Source organism: Heterocephalus glaber, unplaced genomic scaffold (genome assembly GCF_053883595.1).
Source record: "Heterocephalus glaber isolate CG9 unplaced genomic scaffold, H.glaber_assembly_v1.0 deba00001561, whole genome shotgun sequence".
NCBI classification, from domain to species: Eukaryota; Metazoa; Chordata; class Mammalia; order Rodentia; family Bathyergidae; genus Heterocephalus; species Heterocephalus glaber.
The window spans coordinates 3757028-3776095 of record NW_028258349.1 but is presented as its reverse complement, the minus strand read 5'-3'; the positions used below and the strand labels follow the sequence as shown (position 1 = coordinate 3776095).

At 47.1% G+C, this 19068-nt stretch overlaps 1 protein-coding gene across 4 annotated transcripts; it reads left to right on the top strand.

The window, feature by feature from the left end:
- Nucleotides 1-3726: 3726 nt before the first annotated feature.
- Nucleotides 3727-10820, top strand: Dusp23 (dual specificity phosphatase 23). Of its 4 annotated transcripts, XR_002387502.2 has the most exons (5): nucleotides 3727-4091; nucleotides 4951-5276; nucleotides 9040-9143; nucleotides 9216-9318; nucleotides 9439-10820. XR_002387502.2 is itself a non-coding variant. In XM_004858749.3 (2 exons), the coding sequence occupies exons 1-2, from the start codon at nucleotides 3825-3827 to the stop codon at nucleotides 5134-5136; spliced, it is 453 nt and encodes a 150-aa protein (XP_004858806.2). In that variant the 5' UTR covers nucleotides 3727-3824; the 3' UTR covers nucleotides 5137-5912. The 4 variants fall into 4 exon arrangements, 1 of the variants encoding a protein (XP_004858806.2); XR_001184373.3 differs by having other exon boundaries at nucleotides 9040-9318; XR_205815.3 differs by lacking the exons at nucleotides 9040-9143; nucleotides 9216-9318.
- Nucleotides 10821-19068: the final 8248 nt, after the last annotated feature.

The following is a 19068-nucleotide window of genomic DNA, read 5'->3' as shown; positions in this document are numbered from 1 at the left end:
ACCCAAACTACTCTAGTTGATTCCTCTACATCACATGGTTTCCCAGATGTGGAAAATTTCCATTTACTTATCACAACACACACACACACACACACACACACACACACACATACCTAGGCCACAGTTGCTTATGACTATTTTTGTAATTAACCTTGTTTGGATTTTATTTCACTTCTCAGTTTATTGGAATTCCTCTTCTCCAAACTAAATATTTCCATGTGTATTGGTTATGTATTGCTGCACAACAAACTACCCCAAATTTGATTGTGTAAAACAATAAATATTTATTACCTCAGTATTGTGAATAAAAACTTGAGGAGAGCTTTAGCTGGGTTGTTCTGGCTCAGGGAACCTATAAGATTACGATCAAGATGTGCAAATCATTTAAAATCTTGATGGGGCTTGAAGGATGTACTTCCAAATCAGCTGGCTCGCTTACATAATTACAGGTACGAGGTTTCAGTTCCTCACTGCATAGGTCTCTCCATGTGCTCACTACAAGGCTGCCTGCTTCTTCCCAAGAGTTTCCCATGGCAGGTCTTCCCACGACACAGCAAGGCAAACACCAAGTCTTTGGTGACTCAGTCTAGTATGCCATACAATATCACTTCAACAATAAAATTACTGCGTACAGAAACTGGCCCTATCAGTGTGGAATAGGACCTGACTACTCAAAGCATGCGATGCTCATTGAAGGCCATCTTACAGACTGACTACAACAGTCCCTTCTTCTTAGACCAGTTCCAGATCATTGGGTTCTGGGTATAAAATCGGCACAGACAGAGGAAAATTAAAACATGTAGGGCTCAGAGAATTCTTGACTGCAGTCCAAGGTCCACAGGAACCCAAATCCAAGCAATCCTTTGCCATGGTGGGACATAGCGACCTTCCTGGAAGAAGGAATTCTCTGAACCTAGTTTTACCTCTACTTGCCACTAACATCAAGCCAACTGGGAAACTAGAGCCTCAACGGGAATATGAACTAGGTCAAATATTCTCATAAGCTGGGGAAGAGGAAGCTAGGATGCCCTAAAACTCTTCAGCTGAGTTTTCCAGTGGACAGAGAACAAAATGAGAAAAAACAGATCCTGTCTTTGGAGTGCTTCCAGTGGTTCCAACCCAAGCTTATCTTTTCCCTACTGACTTCTTTCATGCTTGTTATTTTTGCTCCACAATTAGCTTTTTAATATATATTATCTGATTGCCAGATAATGACAATTGCTTTGATGAGCAATTTAGTACGTTATTACATGTTCTGGGAATAATTATATCTCAGCCTAAATCCCCCCCAAGTATGTTGTAAATTCCTTGAAGTCAGGGAAGTTACTTACGCTTATTACTCATTGCACCATCAATGTCAACAGATTGTTCTCCAGGAATATGTCCCCCAACGCACTCATGCACACAGAGACACACATGCTATCATACACATGTACAGCATAGGCACAGAGCTCAATAAAGAACAAGGCTTGTTTACCTGTTTTTACAAAAATAGTAACTAGGCTTACAGGACTGTATTGTCATAGTCATTATTTGAGTTTGATCCCCGGTACCTTGACGATGAGACATAGCTCAAGCAGGGAACTGAGCTGGCCCTTTCCACCCAGTGTCTGCTGGAAGGGCAGGAACATAGAGGAAGGGGAAGGAATTCTTAGAAAGAGAACCAACTGGTCTTTCCATAGGGGGGCCGGCAGGTACACATCTAACACCACAGAGACACAACTTCTGGGGGAAATATCACTCTTTGGGGGCACAGAGAAGAAAATAATCCCTGTCTCCCCCCAAAATGTCTTTTTTTCTGAAGAAGATGGGCTCTGACCTGGATATCAAGGAGGGAGGGAAGGGGCAGAAGAGGAACTGGAGATGTTCCACAAGTTTTTCCCCGAGGAGTGAAAGGAACAAAAGAGAGCGAGGCCAGGGGACTAAGAAATGATTAACAAGTTCTACAGTCTTGTCTCCAGAGCAGTGCAACCGGAAACTCTGGGGAGCACTTGGGTGGAGAAAAGTGGAGAAAAGTGGGTGACCGGGGGGCTGGTAAGTCACAGCTGAGAACCAGGAAAAGGAATGAACTGTGCTGGCTGAGAAGAGCACTAGGGAGTTATGTGGGAAATGGGAGTGCTCACAGGAAGGCCTTAATCAGGGCTCTGACTGTGAGGAGGGGAGGAAGGGGAGATTTGGCTGCTCCAGGGACCTGGGGGAGCAGTTGTCTGGGTAAATGGAGACTGTGTTTTCCACTGCCCTTTTCATTTCGCTGAAGCCAGAGGACTCGATAGTAGGATGTGTGTGGCAGGGGGAAGGCGTGGGGGGGCCCGGTAACGTCCTCATGGCCAAACGCCCTGAGCCTGGATCAAGGTGTCCTTGGCCAGCATCACCAACTTCTCTAAGCTGCAAGTTACTCATGTACAAAAAGCATGCAAAATACCTTCCACGTGTGCCTCTTCCAGGAAGCATCTGGCAAAGGGCCTGGTCCATGAGCAAATCCGATAAGGGTTAACTATTTTCACAGATACGGGTGGGCTGCAGGCCATTTCAGTGAAGTTACAGACTGTTCAGATCCCAGCTGAGTCTGTGTTCAGACTTAGTTCTCTGCCTTAGAACAGCGCTGATAAACTTGACTGCCCAGGGCAGGGTGACCAAGAAGGCCTGGAAATCATCAAATACTACAATGACAAATATGTGTGTGTGTGTTTTGTTGTTGTTGTTGTTATTGTTTTTTTGGTACTGGGGATCGAACTCGGGACCTTGTGCTTGTGGGGCAGGCGGTGGCACCACTGAGCTAAATCCCCGGCCCAACAAATATTTTTTTAAAGTAAAGAAATCCGTGTTTGAACTAGATGACATTTATGGGTTGTGGGAATGCCCGTGTGAACAGAACAAATTTTCTGATCAATTTTAGGAAATAGTACTGTGCTGTTAAAGATTCTGAAGCCAACAGTCATCTTCCTTAACCCCTCCAGGCCCTCAATTTTCTCATCTGTACAATGGGACTGATTGGATCACCTATCTCCTAAGATGATTGTGTGGACCAAGAAAGTTAATGTATATAAAGTGTTTAAAAGAGTACTTGGCACATAATACATGCTCAATAAACGCTCTTATGTTACCGGCTGTTATTGTTATTATAACATTATTCTGAGTAAGATTTTAGGGTGCCACAGGGCAGCTCAGTATTTTTTAACAGTCCCACCAATGGAAAAATGCAAACAGCCACTTTAGAGGTGGTAATTCTCTCTTACTGAAAAAGATCAAGAAGTCACTGATAATGACTAGTCAGTCATTGGAGAGGTGATTCTTCCTCCAGGGTGGAAACAGACTTGTCGTCTCTTAAATCCTGTGTGCATCCACTGCAAAGAAGGTAAATTGAGGCCAGGCCCACGGAGAGGCAGGGGCAGCAGCCAGCGAAGCCGTAACTCCAGCGCACCACTAGGGAGCAGCAGAGCTCGACCCCGAGTTCTTCGTCTACAGAAAACAATTTGCTCCAGGTTTTCTTCTCCCATGTCAGAGTTGCGCAAAGCTACGGGAACCCGACAGCTACCGATTGTCCAGCCAACCTTCTAGTGTCCGGCTCCTGCTTTGAAGCAACGTGGGCCCCTCAGAGTCGCTCCTGGGGGGAGGGGTTGCGTCTCGGCCACGCCCCGGAGGCTCAGCCAATCGCCGGTCGCGGAGAAGAGCGTCACCCGGGGGGCGGACTCCGTTGACCACGTGGCCGGGAGGAGCCAGTCCAGGTACGGGTCGGTTACCCCGCCCCGAGGGCGGGCGGGCGACAGGGCGAAGCCGGAAGGGCCACTCGCCGGGTGACCCCTGCCGGGTGCCCTCCCCCAGCCATGGGTGTGCAGCCCCCTAACTTCTCCTGGGTGCTCCCGGGCCGGCTGGCGGGGCTGGCATTGCCTCGGCTCCCCGCCCACTACCAGTTCCTGCTGGACCAGGGCGTGCGACACCTGGTGTCCCTGACCGAGCACGGGCCCCCCCACGGCACCAGCAGTCCTGGCCTAACGCTGCACCGACTGCGCATCCCGGACTTCTGCCCGCCGGCCCCGGACCAGATCGACCACTTCGTGCAGATCGTGGACGAGGCCAACGCCCGAGGAGAGGTCAGCGAGCCGGGGACGCGACCTGGGGGAGAAGCGGGGGGGGGGGGGGGGGGCGGGATCGCGGAGACGACCGGATGACCAGCCGGTGCGGGAGAGCCAAACTGCAGGGGAGGCGGGAAAAGGCCAGCAGATACTGAGGAGAGGAAGAAAGAGAAAGGGGTGGGCCGATTTGGGAGAGGTGGGGTTGACCCCAAAAGCAGGTGGTTTACCATTTTCTAGAGCAGTGCTGTGCAAATACAACGGAGACACAGTTGGAATTTTATATTTTCTAGCAACCACAATACTTTTTAAAGGTGGTAAAAAGCAAGTGAAATTAATTTTGGTAATAGTCCAGTAAGTCAGAAATGTTATCATTTTGACATATGATCAATATAAAACAAATTGTGTGTGTGTTACTGGAGACTGAACCAAGGACCTTCACAGTGAGCTACATCCCAGCCTTTTTTGTCTTCTTTTGAAACAGTCTAAGGCTTTAACTTACAGTTCTCCTGCTTTAGCCTCCCAAAATGCTAGGACTACAAATGTGCACCACCATGCCCAATTTATAGTAAATTCTGAATAAGCTATTTCCATCTTCCTTCATGCTGCATCTTCAAACCTTGGTGTATATTTCACCACCCATCTCAATTTGGACTGGCCACGTTCTAAGTGCTCAGTAGTCTTACCTGTCTAGTGGCTCCCGTGTTGGACAGCGAAGGTAGAGAGATCTGGGAAAGCAGCTCAGGAGCCCAGTTCTGGAACCCTTTGATGGTACTTCCTGTCCTCTGAGGGTGTCAGACTTGTGGGGAGCAGGAATCCTGCCCAGGAGGGGGAGGAAAGTATGGAGAAAGCCCCACCCCACCAAGCTCCCTCTTCACAGGCCGTGGGAGTGCACTGTGCCCTGGGATTCGGCCGCACTGGCACCATGCTGGCCTGCTACCTGGTGAAGGAGCAGGGCTTGGCTGCTGGAGATGCTATTGCTGAAATCCGGCGCTTGCGACCCGGCTCCATCGAAACCTACGAGCAGGAGAAAGCAGTCTTCCAGTTCTACCAACGAACTAAATAAGGGGCCTCAGCACCCTCCTGCCAGGCCCCTGCTCTGCTGCCTACATGGAAGGTAAGACCAGAGACAGAAGGAAGTGGACTCAAGCTTCAAGCCTCCAGCTCCCGTGGCTCCTGCTGGACTGAAGTAGCCCTTTCCTGCAGGTGGGTCCCAAATGACAAGATGGCTGGGGTCCCACTGATGTGGGGAGAAGGAGTTCCTAATGCTGCTTCCTTGAGTAAATACTTACAGGAACCTGCTCATACTGCACAACACTTACAGAGCACCCTGTTCTCTAGGAAAGGCAAAGACTGTCCCTGTTCTTTGGATGGGGTTGCCAAGGGTCACAGAGGCCCAAGTCACTTCTAGAAAGTGGAAGGATGGGCCAGGACTGCAAAACATCTTCAGCCTCCTGAAGATTCTGAAACTCTTGCATATCTGTTCCCTGCCAGTGCTTCATATGATTTCTGGGGAACTGATCAATGAAAAGAATGCAAATCTCAGCGCCCCCTGCTCTCTGACACTCCCAGGCCATCGGGTCTCTGTTGATGCATCCCATCAGCCTAGGCCTACTCCATGTGTGTCACCTCTGCTCCTCTCAAGGCAGAGACGGCCTGGCTGTCATGTTCACAGATGACCATCATCTCCATCTCCCCAGAGTGGGCATCTCCTGCCAGCCTCAGGTCCTTCAGCCCATGCTGCCTCCATCCTCAGACCAAGAAATGCCGGAAATGAGATTGTCTGGGTGATTGTGCAGACCGGATATGTGATAAATAAAAGCTCTGGGGCTATGAATCTTGGCCATGTTTCTCAGATGTTATCCCCCATCCCTGTGTTGATTTCCATCCTGTCATCCGCACACACTTTCAACTTCTGAGAGATGGGGTAAATGGCATACAGTAACCAAATGGACTTTTTCTGTGACATCAGCATGAACTGCTGGAAGCTGGGCTGAGTAAGGTAGAATTCATCCTGAGTTACATATTGAGTCCCTATATGTACCAGGCTCTGTTAGAAGCGGAGGCTTCTCCATAGAATAATATACAATTCCTGCCCTTGTGAGCTCATAGCTCCTGAGAGTATAGGTACAGAGTCCAGTCACACATAATGGATGTTAGAAACCATGTCTATCATTCCAGGTACAGGGGGACAAAGGGAAGGAAAGAGTCTAGAGTTCTTATAGACCTTATGTCTTGGAGCCTAGGCCAGAGCCAGGCCTGAGCCACCCACTCCTCATTACTTGCTCCCTTCTACCACCAGCCAGCTCAGTGCCATCCAATTGATCCTTACATAAAAGAGCACCCAGTGTTTCAACAATCAGACGCTGTAAGATGCTGCATGCCCCACCCCCATTTTCTTCTCTGAGTTGAATCTGAAGGATCAGTTCCTTCGCTTTTTCTTGGTTCCTACCTGGTCTTTCCAGGTGGGGATTTGTCCCAAAGAGAAGAAACCCACAATTCCAAGCAGTCAGGCTGCAACAGAGGATTGAGAAATAGCACAAAGAGAGGACTCACTGAGTGAAACCCTTACCCGCCTCTCACCAGGAGCCCCAGCCACCTTGCCACCCCCACCACTCTGACCCTCGTCCTGTGTCTTGAGTGTCTCCCAGAGGACTGAGTGTGTGTGTGTGCGCTTACCTATGCTTTCAAGTGGAGGAAGTGGTGCACAAAAGATGTGAACAGCCCCCTTCTGGACTTCTTTGCTCCATTCTAAGGACTAACAATGATGGAGAGACAGGTGGCAGGTTTGAAACTGCACCCCAAGTTCATGTCTGCACAAAGTGCTGACCTGCTGGGGCCATGCAGCCAATCCCATCTTTTCTGTCTCTCCAATCTTCTCTTGCTCCATCTCCCCACATGCTCTGCACTGCAGGAGCAGAATCTGCCCTTCCCTTCCTCCTGAGTCTCCTTTGAAGGAAATGGAAAATTTTTCTAACCCCATTAAAGCCCTGTGTGCAGCCTCTCTCCCCATAATTTAAGCTGGTCTCCTCTGCTTCAAGAGTTCCTTAGGGAAATAAACATATAATTACGTGCTTAAGGAAATCGCTTTTTAAATAAGTAAGAGTTGACTTGAAATGAAAAACTCTGCCCTTATCCTTCCATCTACCTTGAAAGTTTGGCCTGAAGCTCCATTTGGACTCATCCCTGCCGCCCCCTTCTTTGCCCTCTCATTTCCCTCTCTTCTGTATTTGCCCATGAAGAATAAGAGATTATCCGTGACCTTTTCCCATTCTGTCCTACCCTGGGACGGGGCGGTGGGAGTAGCAAGCTTCCTCCAGGGAAAAGGCACCTTTGCACTGCATCAGACCAGACTTCCCTGCCTCAGCACCCCAACCCTTGGGGCTGTGCTGTGCACTATAGGACGTTTCGCAGCACCCCACTGGATGCCAGTAACACACCCCCTGTTCCCAGTTGTGGCAACCAAATATGTCTCCATACAGTGACAAATGTCCCTTGTGAACAAATCTGTTCCATTTGAGAACCACTGCATCTGACCAACAGGCAGCAGCTGCTGTCATCAGCTTTCATTTCCTATGGGAACAGAGGAGGAAACAGACTTGGGCATGCATACATCTTAGTAGAGGACAAAGGCCAACTCTGACCCATTTGCCTTTTAAGCCATCTCTGGCAGGCATCTCCAGTCCCTCAGCCTTCCCAGGCTACATTTCCAAGATGGCAGTAGACCTCACTAACTTTGTATATCCATGAGCATTCTGCTCTCAATGAGTTGCTGATGAGCGTAGCTCCAGCAGCCACTGCTTCCATGGCTGTGCTTTTAAAGTCCCATTATGTAGGGCCGGGGATTTAGCTCAGTGGTTCTGCTGCCTGCCTCACAAGCCCAAGGTCCTGAGTTAGATCTCCTGTGCCAAAAAAAAAAAAGTCCCATTATGTGTCTGCTCTGTACACAATCAGGATTTTGTGCTGAACAGAGGCTTTTCTATCTGGAAACCACATCACCTGGGGTCTTTGCTAATCACCTCTTGGGTTCCTCTCCCAAAAAACTGTTCAGATGCAGAAACAGCTGGAGTCAAGATGAGAAGAGAACCACCCATATTCTTCTTTGAGAATATCCTTCCCTAGCCTGGCTCTCCACCTCCACATCCCCTGCAGCATACTCTGCCTGGGTCCTTGTGCTTTCTGGGTTCTAGGTTCCTTGTCAGACAGGCTGTTTGTCCCAGCACACAGCTTCCCACTGTAGAAAGGATTAGAGTGGAGACAGAAACCCACAGATCCCTGGGAACCAGCCTCAGTCAGCACCCTTACAGCCATTCATAGCCTGAAAGGATCCTGCCTACAAGGGGCGCATTGCTGACCTTCCCCTGGCTGAGCAGATCTGCTGCTTGTGTACATTCTCCTGCTTGCCCCCCACACTAATCCCAAAATTGGGTCTACCTAGGGCGATGATGAGCATGTCACCTGGGTGGGAAATTGATCCAAACCATAAACCATTTCCCAGAATGAACTGCACCCATTTTCCAGGCTTCACTTCAAAAATGTCTGCTCTCTGTATCTCACCATTCTTTTTTTTTTTGGTATCAGAGATGGAACTTGGGTCCTTGTGCTTGTGCAGCAGGCATCACCATTCCTTCTAGGAAGGAAACTAAATATGCTCTCACAGGATTGATGCCACAAAACAGTGACAGTCACCACTAATGCATTTCACCCTTTGTCATGACGACCCTGTGCTTGTTTATATGATCCTATTACCATCATTTATGACATTCTTACCATGTGGCCAGGCTTATATACAAGGGGTGATTAAAATATATGGTGGATGTTTAAATTTTTAAAAAAGATTTATCACAGTAAAAGACACACTGCCATTAACCCCTGTCAAAATACTCCCCTTTGCTTTACACATTTTTATCCCATTATTCTTGCCACTTTCTGAAGCAATTCTGAAGGTCCTCTTTTGTATGTCAACAAGGTATGATCAAAAATACGATGAATACTGCTGCCAGGTGCCATCCAGCAGAAAGGTGGGCTCATGAAGTATTGCAGCGTATCCTCACCTACATGCAGCAGGATCAGGTACTGTGCAACTTTGGGCTCTTCCCCAAAATCAAAATGACCATGAAAGGTAAATGTTTTGAATCAATTCAGGAAATTGAGGCAACCACAATGGCACAACTAAAGACACTCCCAAAGGAGGACTTCCAGGACGGCTACAGACAGCGCCAAACATGACAGGATAAGCATGTTGGAAGTGAGAGGGAATATGTTGAGGGTGTTGATGGCAATGTGTTTTTTATTTCTGAATACTCATATTTGTCAATTATACTCATGTATTGACTTATATTGTTTTATCCTTAACTCTTCAATTCAGGTAGCCAGGTATTTTCTCCTTTTCATGGATGAGGAAACAGATTTAGAGAGATGAATAACATACCAGAAACCACACTTGTGTTGAAGAAGCGGGGACAGAAACCCAATTCATCTCAGGAGCCCAGAGCTCTTGTTTCTTTGAGCAGACTTACACCTACCAAGATTTTCCCTGGCTGCAGGGACGCAGGAGAGGCTTCGTCATTGTCAGAGCTGACCATGGGATCCATCTTGTCCACATGGCCTTCAGGGACCCGTCTCTTCATCTTCTGTTTGGTGCTGTACATGCTGCTGAAGACAACAGCACCTGAATTATCTGCAGCTCTCTAACACACAGCCTGGGCACTGAAGGCCAAAATAGTGAATTCTCATCAGTGTGGTTCTGTCACATTCACTGTTGTCTAATTCAGAGCACACAGATGTCCTCACTCAGCAGGATGGTCCTGAAGTGTGTATGACTGGCATGGAGCCCCCACAAGAGGTCTTTTTATGTCTGATGGTTTATTTTAAAAATGCTTAATGCCCTTTCTGTTTTTGTCGTTGTTGTTTGACCCCTTAATGCATACCCAGCCCTGAGCCAGGTACTTTACAGACATTCCCTCATTCACTTCTCAAAAAATAAAACCTGTGAAAAATAAATAAATAATAAAACCCATGGGCAAATTCCTATTTCAATAACCAATGCACAGATGAGCAAACTGAGACCCAGAGGGTTTTTAAGTAGCTTATCCAAAGTCACATGGTAAAGCAACATTCCAACTCTACCCCCTTGAGCCTGTGATTCAAAAATACATAGCAGTATCTTGGGTTCCCCAGAATCTGGGCATTTGGACTCATGGAACCATCCCTGGAGCCCTCAGATCACATGGCTTCCTGAGTGTACTGCCCACCTCTTCCTCAGCACGGCTCTGATTTGGGAGAGACCCGGCTGCCAGCACCTGCCACATCCCCGACAGGTTCTCCACTCCGACACCATCAAAGATGCAGTACCCTGCCAATTTAGAAATGAGTTACACAAGCACATCTTCCATTACGTTTAAAGCTCTCTCAGGCTATTGTGGATTCAAGGCATCCTCTTGAGAAGGCAGTGTGCTTGCCCACACAAGCAGCAGTCTGAGAAACACCTCGGTGCACGTCCATGCCTGAAGCTGATGACTTATTTGCAGCCTTGATAACAGGGTCCATCGTGCCAATGAATTACTTAAATTGCTTCAACCACTCTCACCCTGTTTTTCCCTTGACTTCACTCTGTTACCATGCATATGTGATCAAGAAACAAATTAGTGATGTCACCTCACTGAATTTTCAATATGTGACATTCAGTATGGCAAACAGTTCTGGGATTTTTCTCTCAGCTTTTATAATAAACAGACCATCTCTTCTTTACTCATATGTGTTGAGTGCTGACTACTCCAAATCCAAGGTGGCCATATGGAAAATGACAATCAGGACAACCATCTCATGGGTGACATTGCTTATCTCCTCCAGTAAGTTTTATATGCCCAGGGGCTCCTCCATCCCAGGAAAAGCATCTAATTTACATATCTTCTGTAGGTACCCTGCATGAGATCTAGCTAGGGCCACAGAGTACAATTTTATAAATAAAGAGGCCACACTGGGGTCAATCAGATAGGCAAGCATGCCATTCTTGACCCTAATGTATAAGGATCTAAGGAATCCAATTCTTTCATCTCCTCCCTCAGTTCAGATGCTCCTGTCTCCACAGCCTTTGTCCTCTCTACCCTACCTGTGTTGGACTCCCCACTACTCTCATGTTGGATGATTCTTAGAAGAATTCACACAAGCTATTTTAGTTTTGTATATGATTTATTGCAGTGAAATAATACAAACTAAAATCTGGAAAGGAGAAAGGCACATAGGACAGATTCCAGAAGACGGGAGGCACAAGCTTCCACTCTTCCACTCCCAGAGCAGTCACATGGTGCTCAATTCTCCCAGCAACAATGTATGACCACACATACAAAATACTGCCGGCCAAGGATGTTCCCCTGAACCTTGCTGCCCCAAGATTTTATTTGGGGTCAGTCACGTGAGTATCCAGCATGTATCTGACTGACCTTAACCACTCAGTCTTCCGCCTCAACCGAGGTCAAATTCAAACAGCATGGGCCCAAGCAGGCTAGGCATATGAAAACAGGTGTTCACCACAGACTACGTTGTTAGCATGAATGATCTGGCTGGCCTGAGGTCTTAGATGTGCACTCTTATCAGTCAGGGTACCCTAAGGGTTCAGAGGTCACCTGTCGAGCTGGTCATTATGCAGGGCTGCATTGCTCCATGTGACAATCCTGGCACCTGTTAGTCCCTTCACTCGGCATGCTTTGTTCCTTAGTTTTTTGCCTAGATGTTGGGTCATACTAACACCTAATAGTCTCAATTTACATATCACTTCCTCAGAGAAAGTTTTCCATTCATTCCCCACATATTCCCCAAGCATCTTCCTTGATCACCTACATTATTTAATATCTCTTTCCTGCCAGAGCCTAAGGGCTGTGTCTCTTCCTCTAGCATCTAGCACAATTTTTGGCACATGGATGCTCAATAAACATAAAGTAGTTGATGTGCTGTCACATACCTGGTTATCTTCAGGGAAATGAAAAAATGGTAAGAAAATAATCTAGTAGATGGATAACCTAGTGGAGGAATATGTGACACATATACTCTCAAGTGTAAATGCAAAGATGGAGGCATGCAAGTGGAAAACACACTGCACAAATATGTAAGCAATGCTGTAGTATTAAAGATGTAAGAGGAGTGAGTTTGATGAAATTCAAAAAGTTGAACCTTTCAAAGAGACATGGCAGGCATAGTTGGATATCCTAAAGGGATATATAAATGTTTGGTGATATTTAAAATATCAGTAGTATGTGTTGGGAACAGAGTCCATCCAACATGGCTTAGAGCAAGAGGTGGGCATGATGAGTGGGTGTCAGTGAGGGGAGGGAAAGATAGAGGAATCAGATGGCATAGATGAAATAATGTCATCCAGTGGGCAGCAGAGAACACATGGTAGGTAGTGAAAGGGCAACAGAAACTCACTCCCAAGCGTAAGGACCACATCTGATCAACAGTGTGGAGTCACCCCAGGCTTCTGAGTAAAGAACATGTCACTAAGTCCAGTTTTTCTTAAGTTACATTCTAACAGAATGGCCCCATTACTTAGCAGCAGTATGGTGCTTTCTGATTTCATGTTGTCAGAGAGAGACGAGGGCTTACTGCTGCTGGTTTTTAAGACTTCTCAGAAGATAAGAGTTTAAGTAAGAACCTGCTTTTCCCTCTCGCTGGAAGTTAATGACTTTAATGCTTTGCAAAAGAAAGTCGAAGGGTTGTTAAGTCAGAGTGCTCACCCTCTGGGCTTGCAAGTTATGATTTTTTAATGCTTTTCAAATGGGAAAGGATCTCAAGTGAGTGTCATCCCTATGTGCCAGAAATATCTGCCTTTCAGATGACAGCTGGCACTGGCTCCTGCGCCCACTGCTTTGCCTGATTCACTGGTGTCACATTTTATCTCAGTTGACCTGATTTAAATATCTTCAGGGGCAGTGACCCCTGGTGCTGTCTGCTGTTCCAGGATCCCTCCCCGCTGTCCCACGACTGGGGCGTGCCCTGATTACCCAAGCCTTCTAGCTCAGTTACCCTTCCCACTTTCACCCCCTCTCCCCTTTCATCTGTCCCCTTACCTTCAAATCTGTTTTCTCCAAAGAGTGGCCAGTTTCCAAGTGCAGAGGAGCCAAATAGACCAGGTGATATGTTTTCCTGTAAAGGGAGGCATGTTGCCAACACAAAAGACCACTTGCCCCATGGTTATATGCAGGATCTCTGGAGCAATCAAGGCAGCTGCAAACACCAGGACCCCTGAACCTAGAGCTCGCCTGGCTGGCATTCTTCAGCTGAAGACCTAAAGAATAACAGACCAGTGTGGGCGCCCATAGAGCCTCCCCCATCCTGCAACAAGGGCTTCAGAGCTCAAAGTGGGACTGGGAAGGAAGGGTGACCCAGGGTCTGCACACTGTGTTCTTCAGACCTGGGGCCCTTAGAACTGCCCTGGCGCATGTTCTCAAACCTCTCCAAGGAGGAAGAGAGGCTGGGGATGCATGCAGGAACCAGGCTACATCCTTGGAGTGCCCCTCCATCCTCCTCAACCACTTCTGCCACAAGGAAGTCCAGGGGAATCTCAAGTGAGGAAAATCAGAAAGGAATTAGAGAAACACAAATTAAAACAGCAATAAGATACGATTTCATATACAGCAGTATTGGACGTACACTAAATCTCAAAATACTAAAGGTAAGGGGAAACCAGAACTCTCAAAGTGCTAGGGACGTGTAGTTGGTACAATAGCTTTGGAGAATGAAGACTTCCAAAATCCAGGCACCTCATATACACATATATGAATATTTATAGACAAGTTCTGCAGTTGAGCATCTTAAAGACATGTATGGAGCTGTTCATTTATTCATTTACTCACTACATATTTACTGGCACCTACTACGTGCCAGACCAAACTCCAGGGACTGAAATTTGAGAATAAACAAGAGACAAAAACTTCTGCCCTCACAGAATGTACATGCACCATCGTTTAGCCAGAAACTGCAAACAATCTAAAAAGATACTTTTAGGAAAATAGGAAAATAGTGCATTGGAGATACCAACACCAATATAGATGTGTTTTGGAAACAACACTGGGTAGGTAGGAAAGAAACTTGCAGAATATTAAATACAGAATAAAAATAAACAGGACTACAAGTTGTTTATGGAGACTTACATATGTTATAAAAATAAGTAGTTTGGACACCCACCAAACTCAGGATTTCAGCTGCCTCCCAGAAGGAGGGGTAAGAAAAAACCAGCAAGAACTGCTTTATATCTTAAACGAAACATCCACAGCAAATAGATATGTGAAAGGAAAATGTTAAGTTTGTATATTTTGGATTTCAAACATATACGTAGATGTTCATTTTAGCGATGTAAACTCTTCTTAGTTTTCTATCAACACGAGGAAAGTTTTGTTTTGCATTGCTTTCAAATTTTATAAGAGTTGGGGGACAGGAAGATTAGATCCCCATCTCCCAGCGACCCAGGGTCTGGGACAGTTGTGCAGGCGCCTGTGGCACCCTGACGTGCACCCAACCACCAGGGGATCCCCTGACAAAACCAGAGGGGAGTCCCGCATGCTGCCTGGCGCCCCCTGGTGGCCGGAACAGCGGTGCCCTTCCTTCGGGAAGGAGGCGGAGATTCCCCCACGCTGCCTTTGAGAAGAAATGCTCGACCATTTCAAAGAGCAATCTGGCATTATCTAGCAAAGTTGAAGAGACACATATTTTATTATTCAGAGATTATTTTTAAGGCTTTACCCTAGAGAAACGCTCAAACATGTGCCCAAGGAGATGCGTACAAATGTTCTCAGCAGCATAGTTCACAGTGGCCAACAATCCACACCCAAGGGTACCACCATCCGTCACTAGGAAGGCAGGTGGAGTTAGACCTCTGATACAGTGCCCCAGTGAAAATGACAACGAAAGCCGCATCTGCCGGCCTGAATCCACCTCACAAACCCCGCCGAGGAAACGGGTTGGGCAGTGCAGAGCCAGAGCGGGGGACGCCCAGCGCTGGCTGTGGGTCGCCGGGGGCACACGTGTGTGTGTGTGTGTGTGTGTGTGTGTGTGTGTGTGTGTGTGTGTGTGTGTAGGGTGTGAAATAATGCAGGGGTTGCTCCTGGAAGGAGAGCGAGGAGACTAGAATTAGGGGAGTGCACCTGGGGCTTCCGTAGGTTCGGAGTGGTTTATTTCTTTAAGAAAAACCTGAAGCAAATATAACAAAAATTTGTAATCAAATAGTGCTGAGTAATGGCCACCCAGATGTACTTGCTGGAATCTCTTGATTATTTAATAATATGTTTAAATTCACCGTGTATTGTTTATTTATTCCTTCATTCGTTTGTTTTGGGGGGGGGGTAGATTGGGGAAGCGCCTCCAAGGAAAGGGAGGAGTGAAGAAGAGTGAGGGAGGAGGGCTCCCCAGCACTGATAAAGCCGCAAGATCGCCCCGAGCAGGCAGCGTAGGAGAGGAGCCCCCACCGAGGCTCGGCCCCCAGGATGGAACCGGCAAGGCCTGCTTTATCCTGGGCGCAGTGGTGGAATGACTTGGTTTTGAGCAGAGGAGGGTTTACATCCGTCTGGCTGGACTATGAGTAGGTCACTGTTTTCTTCCATGTGTGAAATGGAAAGAAAGGCAAGAGCAAAGGAACAGAAAAAATAAGTAACAAAGAGGCCTTCGTGGTAACATAGGCAAAGAATCTGGGGTGTCCAGGAAGCAGGGGAGATGAGGAAGATTTGAGGTGTATTTTAGAGAGGAATCAGTGAATTTGGTAACAGACTAGATGGGAAGCACGACTCTGAGGTTTCCATTTGAGCAACTGGGGCGGGGCGATGAGAAACCTACAAGGTAAGAAAACTACTCCAGAGGCTGAGGCAGGAGTGGCACAGGTTCAAGGCCAGCCTATGCAACTCAGTGAGAACTTGTCTCAAACTAACTTTTTAAAGTTGGGGGAAAGGTATATCTCAGCACTCCCTGGTTTAAATCCCAGGTATTGTAAAAGAAAAAGAAAAGAAAGGAAGGAAGGAAATTGATGATGGGAGGAGGTCAGGAGCAACAAAAAGCATTGTTGATTGGTTGGTTCCAGATGGAGGAGAGCTGCTGGCAACTGTGTATTCTCAGGTCAGGCTGGGAATCGATCGGTCTGGGTGTCACTAGCATATTTACAGCCATGGGACTAGGCAGACGTATAAGTAGACAAGGGGGAAAGGGAGCAGGCCCAAGCTCAGAGCATCCTTTCATTGAATGTCAGGGAAAAGAGGTGAATCCAGCCATCAGACTGAACCAGGAAGAAGGCAGGGTGATGTGAGGGACACCAAGAAAGGAAAGCGTTTCGTTGGGACGTCATTCAACCGTCGGAAACGCTGAGCCATCAAAGAAGCAGGGGGCAGAGTTTGCCCCTTCTCAAAGCTGGCAGCACAGAAATCTTTGTGACTGGCAGAAGCAGCTGGGTGGAGGGAGTGGGGGACTGGGGCACAAACAGGGACCACCGAAGAGAGGGGGTGGGGAGGGTGGCCTTGAAAGGTGGGATGCGCATAAGAGAGAGGTCTGTCCTTTGGGGGGACGATATTTGTGCCTGTCCATATGCACATGTAGAGGGAGAAGCTGAGGGTGGGAGGAGTGGCGTGGACGAGCAGAGGAAGGCGCACTTTGAGAGCTAAGGACTGCAACAAGCTGCCAGGCTGAGCCACGATGACTCCTCAGCCCACTCTCCCTGATGCTCATTACCTTTTGTCATTGCTTACTTGCTCATGGGTGTCCAGCTCCCAGGGTCCAGTGCATTAAATCCTTTAGCACCATCTCCTCTAAATACACAAAGCTTACAGTCTTCCCATTCCCCTCTGGGTTCCACATCTACCCGGGGAACTGGAGGGGAAAATAAGCAAACTGAAGAAAATTAATTCTGACCTATTTTATGCATTCTGTAAAATGCATGAAATAGATTATGTTTGACAGAGGTAAACAGAGAACCCAAAAAATCCAATTTATCACTTTAATTATATATGCTTTTCTTCCACAATCTCCAGGGAAGAATGAGCCTCCAGCAGTTTTCAGCTTCTCTTTGGAGCCACTCTCAAATTTCTGAGGCTGCCTTTGGTAACCACAGACTTTCAGTGAAGGATGGCCTATCTGCATCACACCAAAAAAATGAACAAAAGAAAAAAATTTACCATGCTACCTAGGAAGTTACATGCAAGAAGAGATGTAAGGAGTGCATATAAAATTAAAACAGGGAACACAGAGATGGAGTGTGGAGTTGTGGCTCAAGGGGACGGCATAGATGAAGTCAGAATCCCTCCACAGAAACATGACATCCCACTGCCACTAAGGAAAGCGTAAAGGCACTGAATTATATGGATACTAGGCCAACTCTGAATCAGCGAACCACCTTTGTGTACAGAAACCGCATCCTGCAATCGGCTTATTTAAGAAAAGAGAATGAGACACTAAGAGGGCCTGCAGGAGGGCAGAGGAGAGAATAACTCACTAAACATCACCCTGCTGTTACCATGAATAAGACGGACCAAAAAGAAGGTGTTCCACTTTACCTCAGTCCCATCCCACACATTTAATGAACACACAGTGTCCACTGCGCATTGAAGGAACAGGGAAGGATAAGCCAAACATGGCCCTTGCCCTTGGAAGCTTTTGGTCCTGAAGCAAATATGGAGGCGAGAGAAGTTTACAAAGTCAAGGGAACATGCCAAATACAAGGACAGGGCACGTATGTGCACCCAGCCCAGACAGTGGTCAAGACAGCATTTCTGCAAGGAAGGCCTCTACAAACTGATATCTAAGACATGCTAGGATTTAGTCAGACTAGCAGGAAGAGAAAGCAGGGGGCAGATAATAAAGAGCAGAAATACAGAGCACACATCCACAACACCTCTTATCCAAAGGGCTTGCATTACTGAGAACATTCTGGCTGGGCTAAGCCTTAACTTGGGGCCAATTAGAGTCATCCAGGTTTCTGACTTGCACATCAGGGTAAGTGGTCCTGTCAGCTCACACAGGAAGCCCCAGAAGAGGACCAGGTTGGGAGGCAGAGGCTGGGTTCAGTCTTTACAAGTTGAGTTTAAGGAGCTCTCCTTGTGGAGCTCTGAGGTAAACAGACCCCCTCATATCTAAAACTTGGGGTTCTGGCTTGGGCTAGGAAGATAAATTTGGGATTCATTGGCTTGGAGGTGGTAATTTAAGAAAGCTCAATGAGAGAATACAGAGTGGAAGGAGAACCAGGGTCTGCAGAACTCCTTCAAAGGCCCCAGAGGAGGAAGGTGGAGACTGCAGGGGAGTGTGGGAAGAGGAGATGGGAGGAAAGCCGCAGAGGCCCTGTCTCACTGTTTAAGGAAGGCAGTAAGACAGGAACAGTCACACAAAGTGAAGACAGACCTGTGTGCTGGATCTGCTGGAGACATGAAGGAGGCCGCAGACAAATCAGACTGGGCTGAGTGAGAGGTGAGCAAGTACAGCCCAGTGCTGCCCATTCATTCTGCTTTGCAGCACGTAAAGATTATCCTTAAATGAAATACTGGGTAACGAGTGAAGCTGCTCCCCGCTGGAAGTGGGGTCTGAGGGCTGAGAAGACCCATATAACACCTGTAACCTTTGAGGCACACCAGTCTACACTGACTATGAATGGAGCCTCACAGTGGATGTGAAATCAAAGGAAGCATTGCTGGCTTGGTTTGATTTTTTTTAAGATGAAGAAGACTTGAGGATCTTTCAGAATCACGTATGGCAAGGACCCAGTTGAGATGAAGTGGTTGAACTCAGGAGACGATGATAGAATAGCACTGGTGGGGTAAGAATATAAGGAGATATTAAAAAATCTAACTTCAAGTGGAGCAAGTGAACATACAAGATGCTGTGTATACAAAAGCATAATCATCTCCGTAATATTAAATATCAGGTATCACCCAATTTATTATTGGGTATATTGGGTATTTCAATATACCCACAATTATTTGAATAGAAATATTCATTATTAGGTATGTTATTGGGTATTACTGGGTGTTACCCA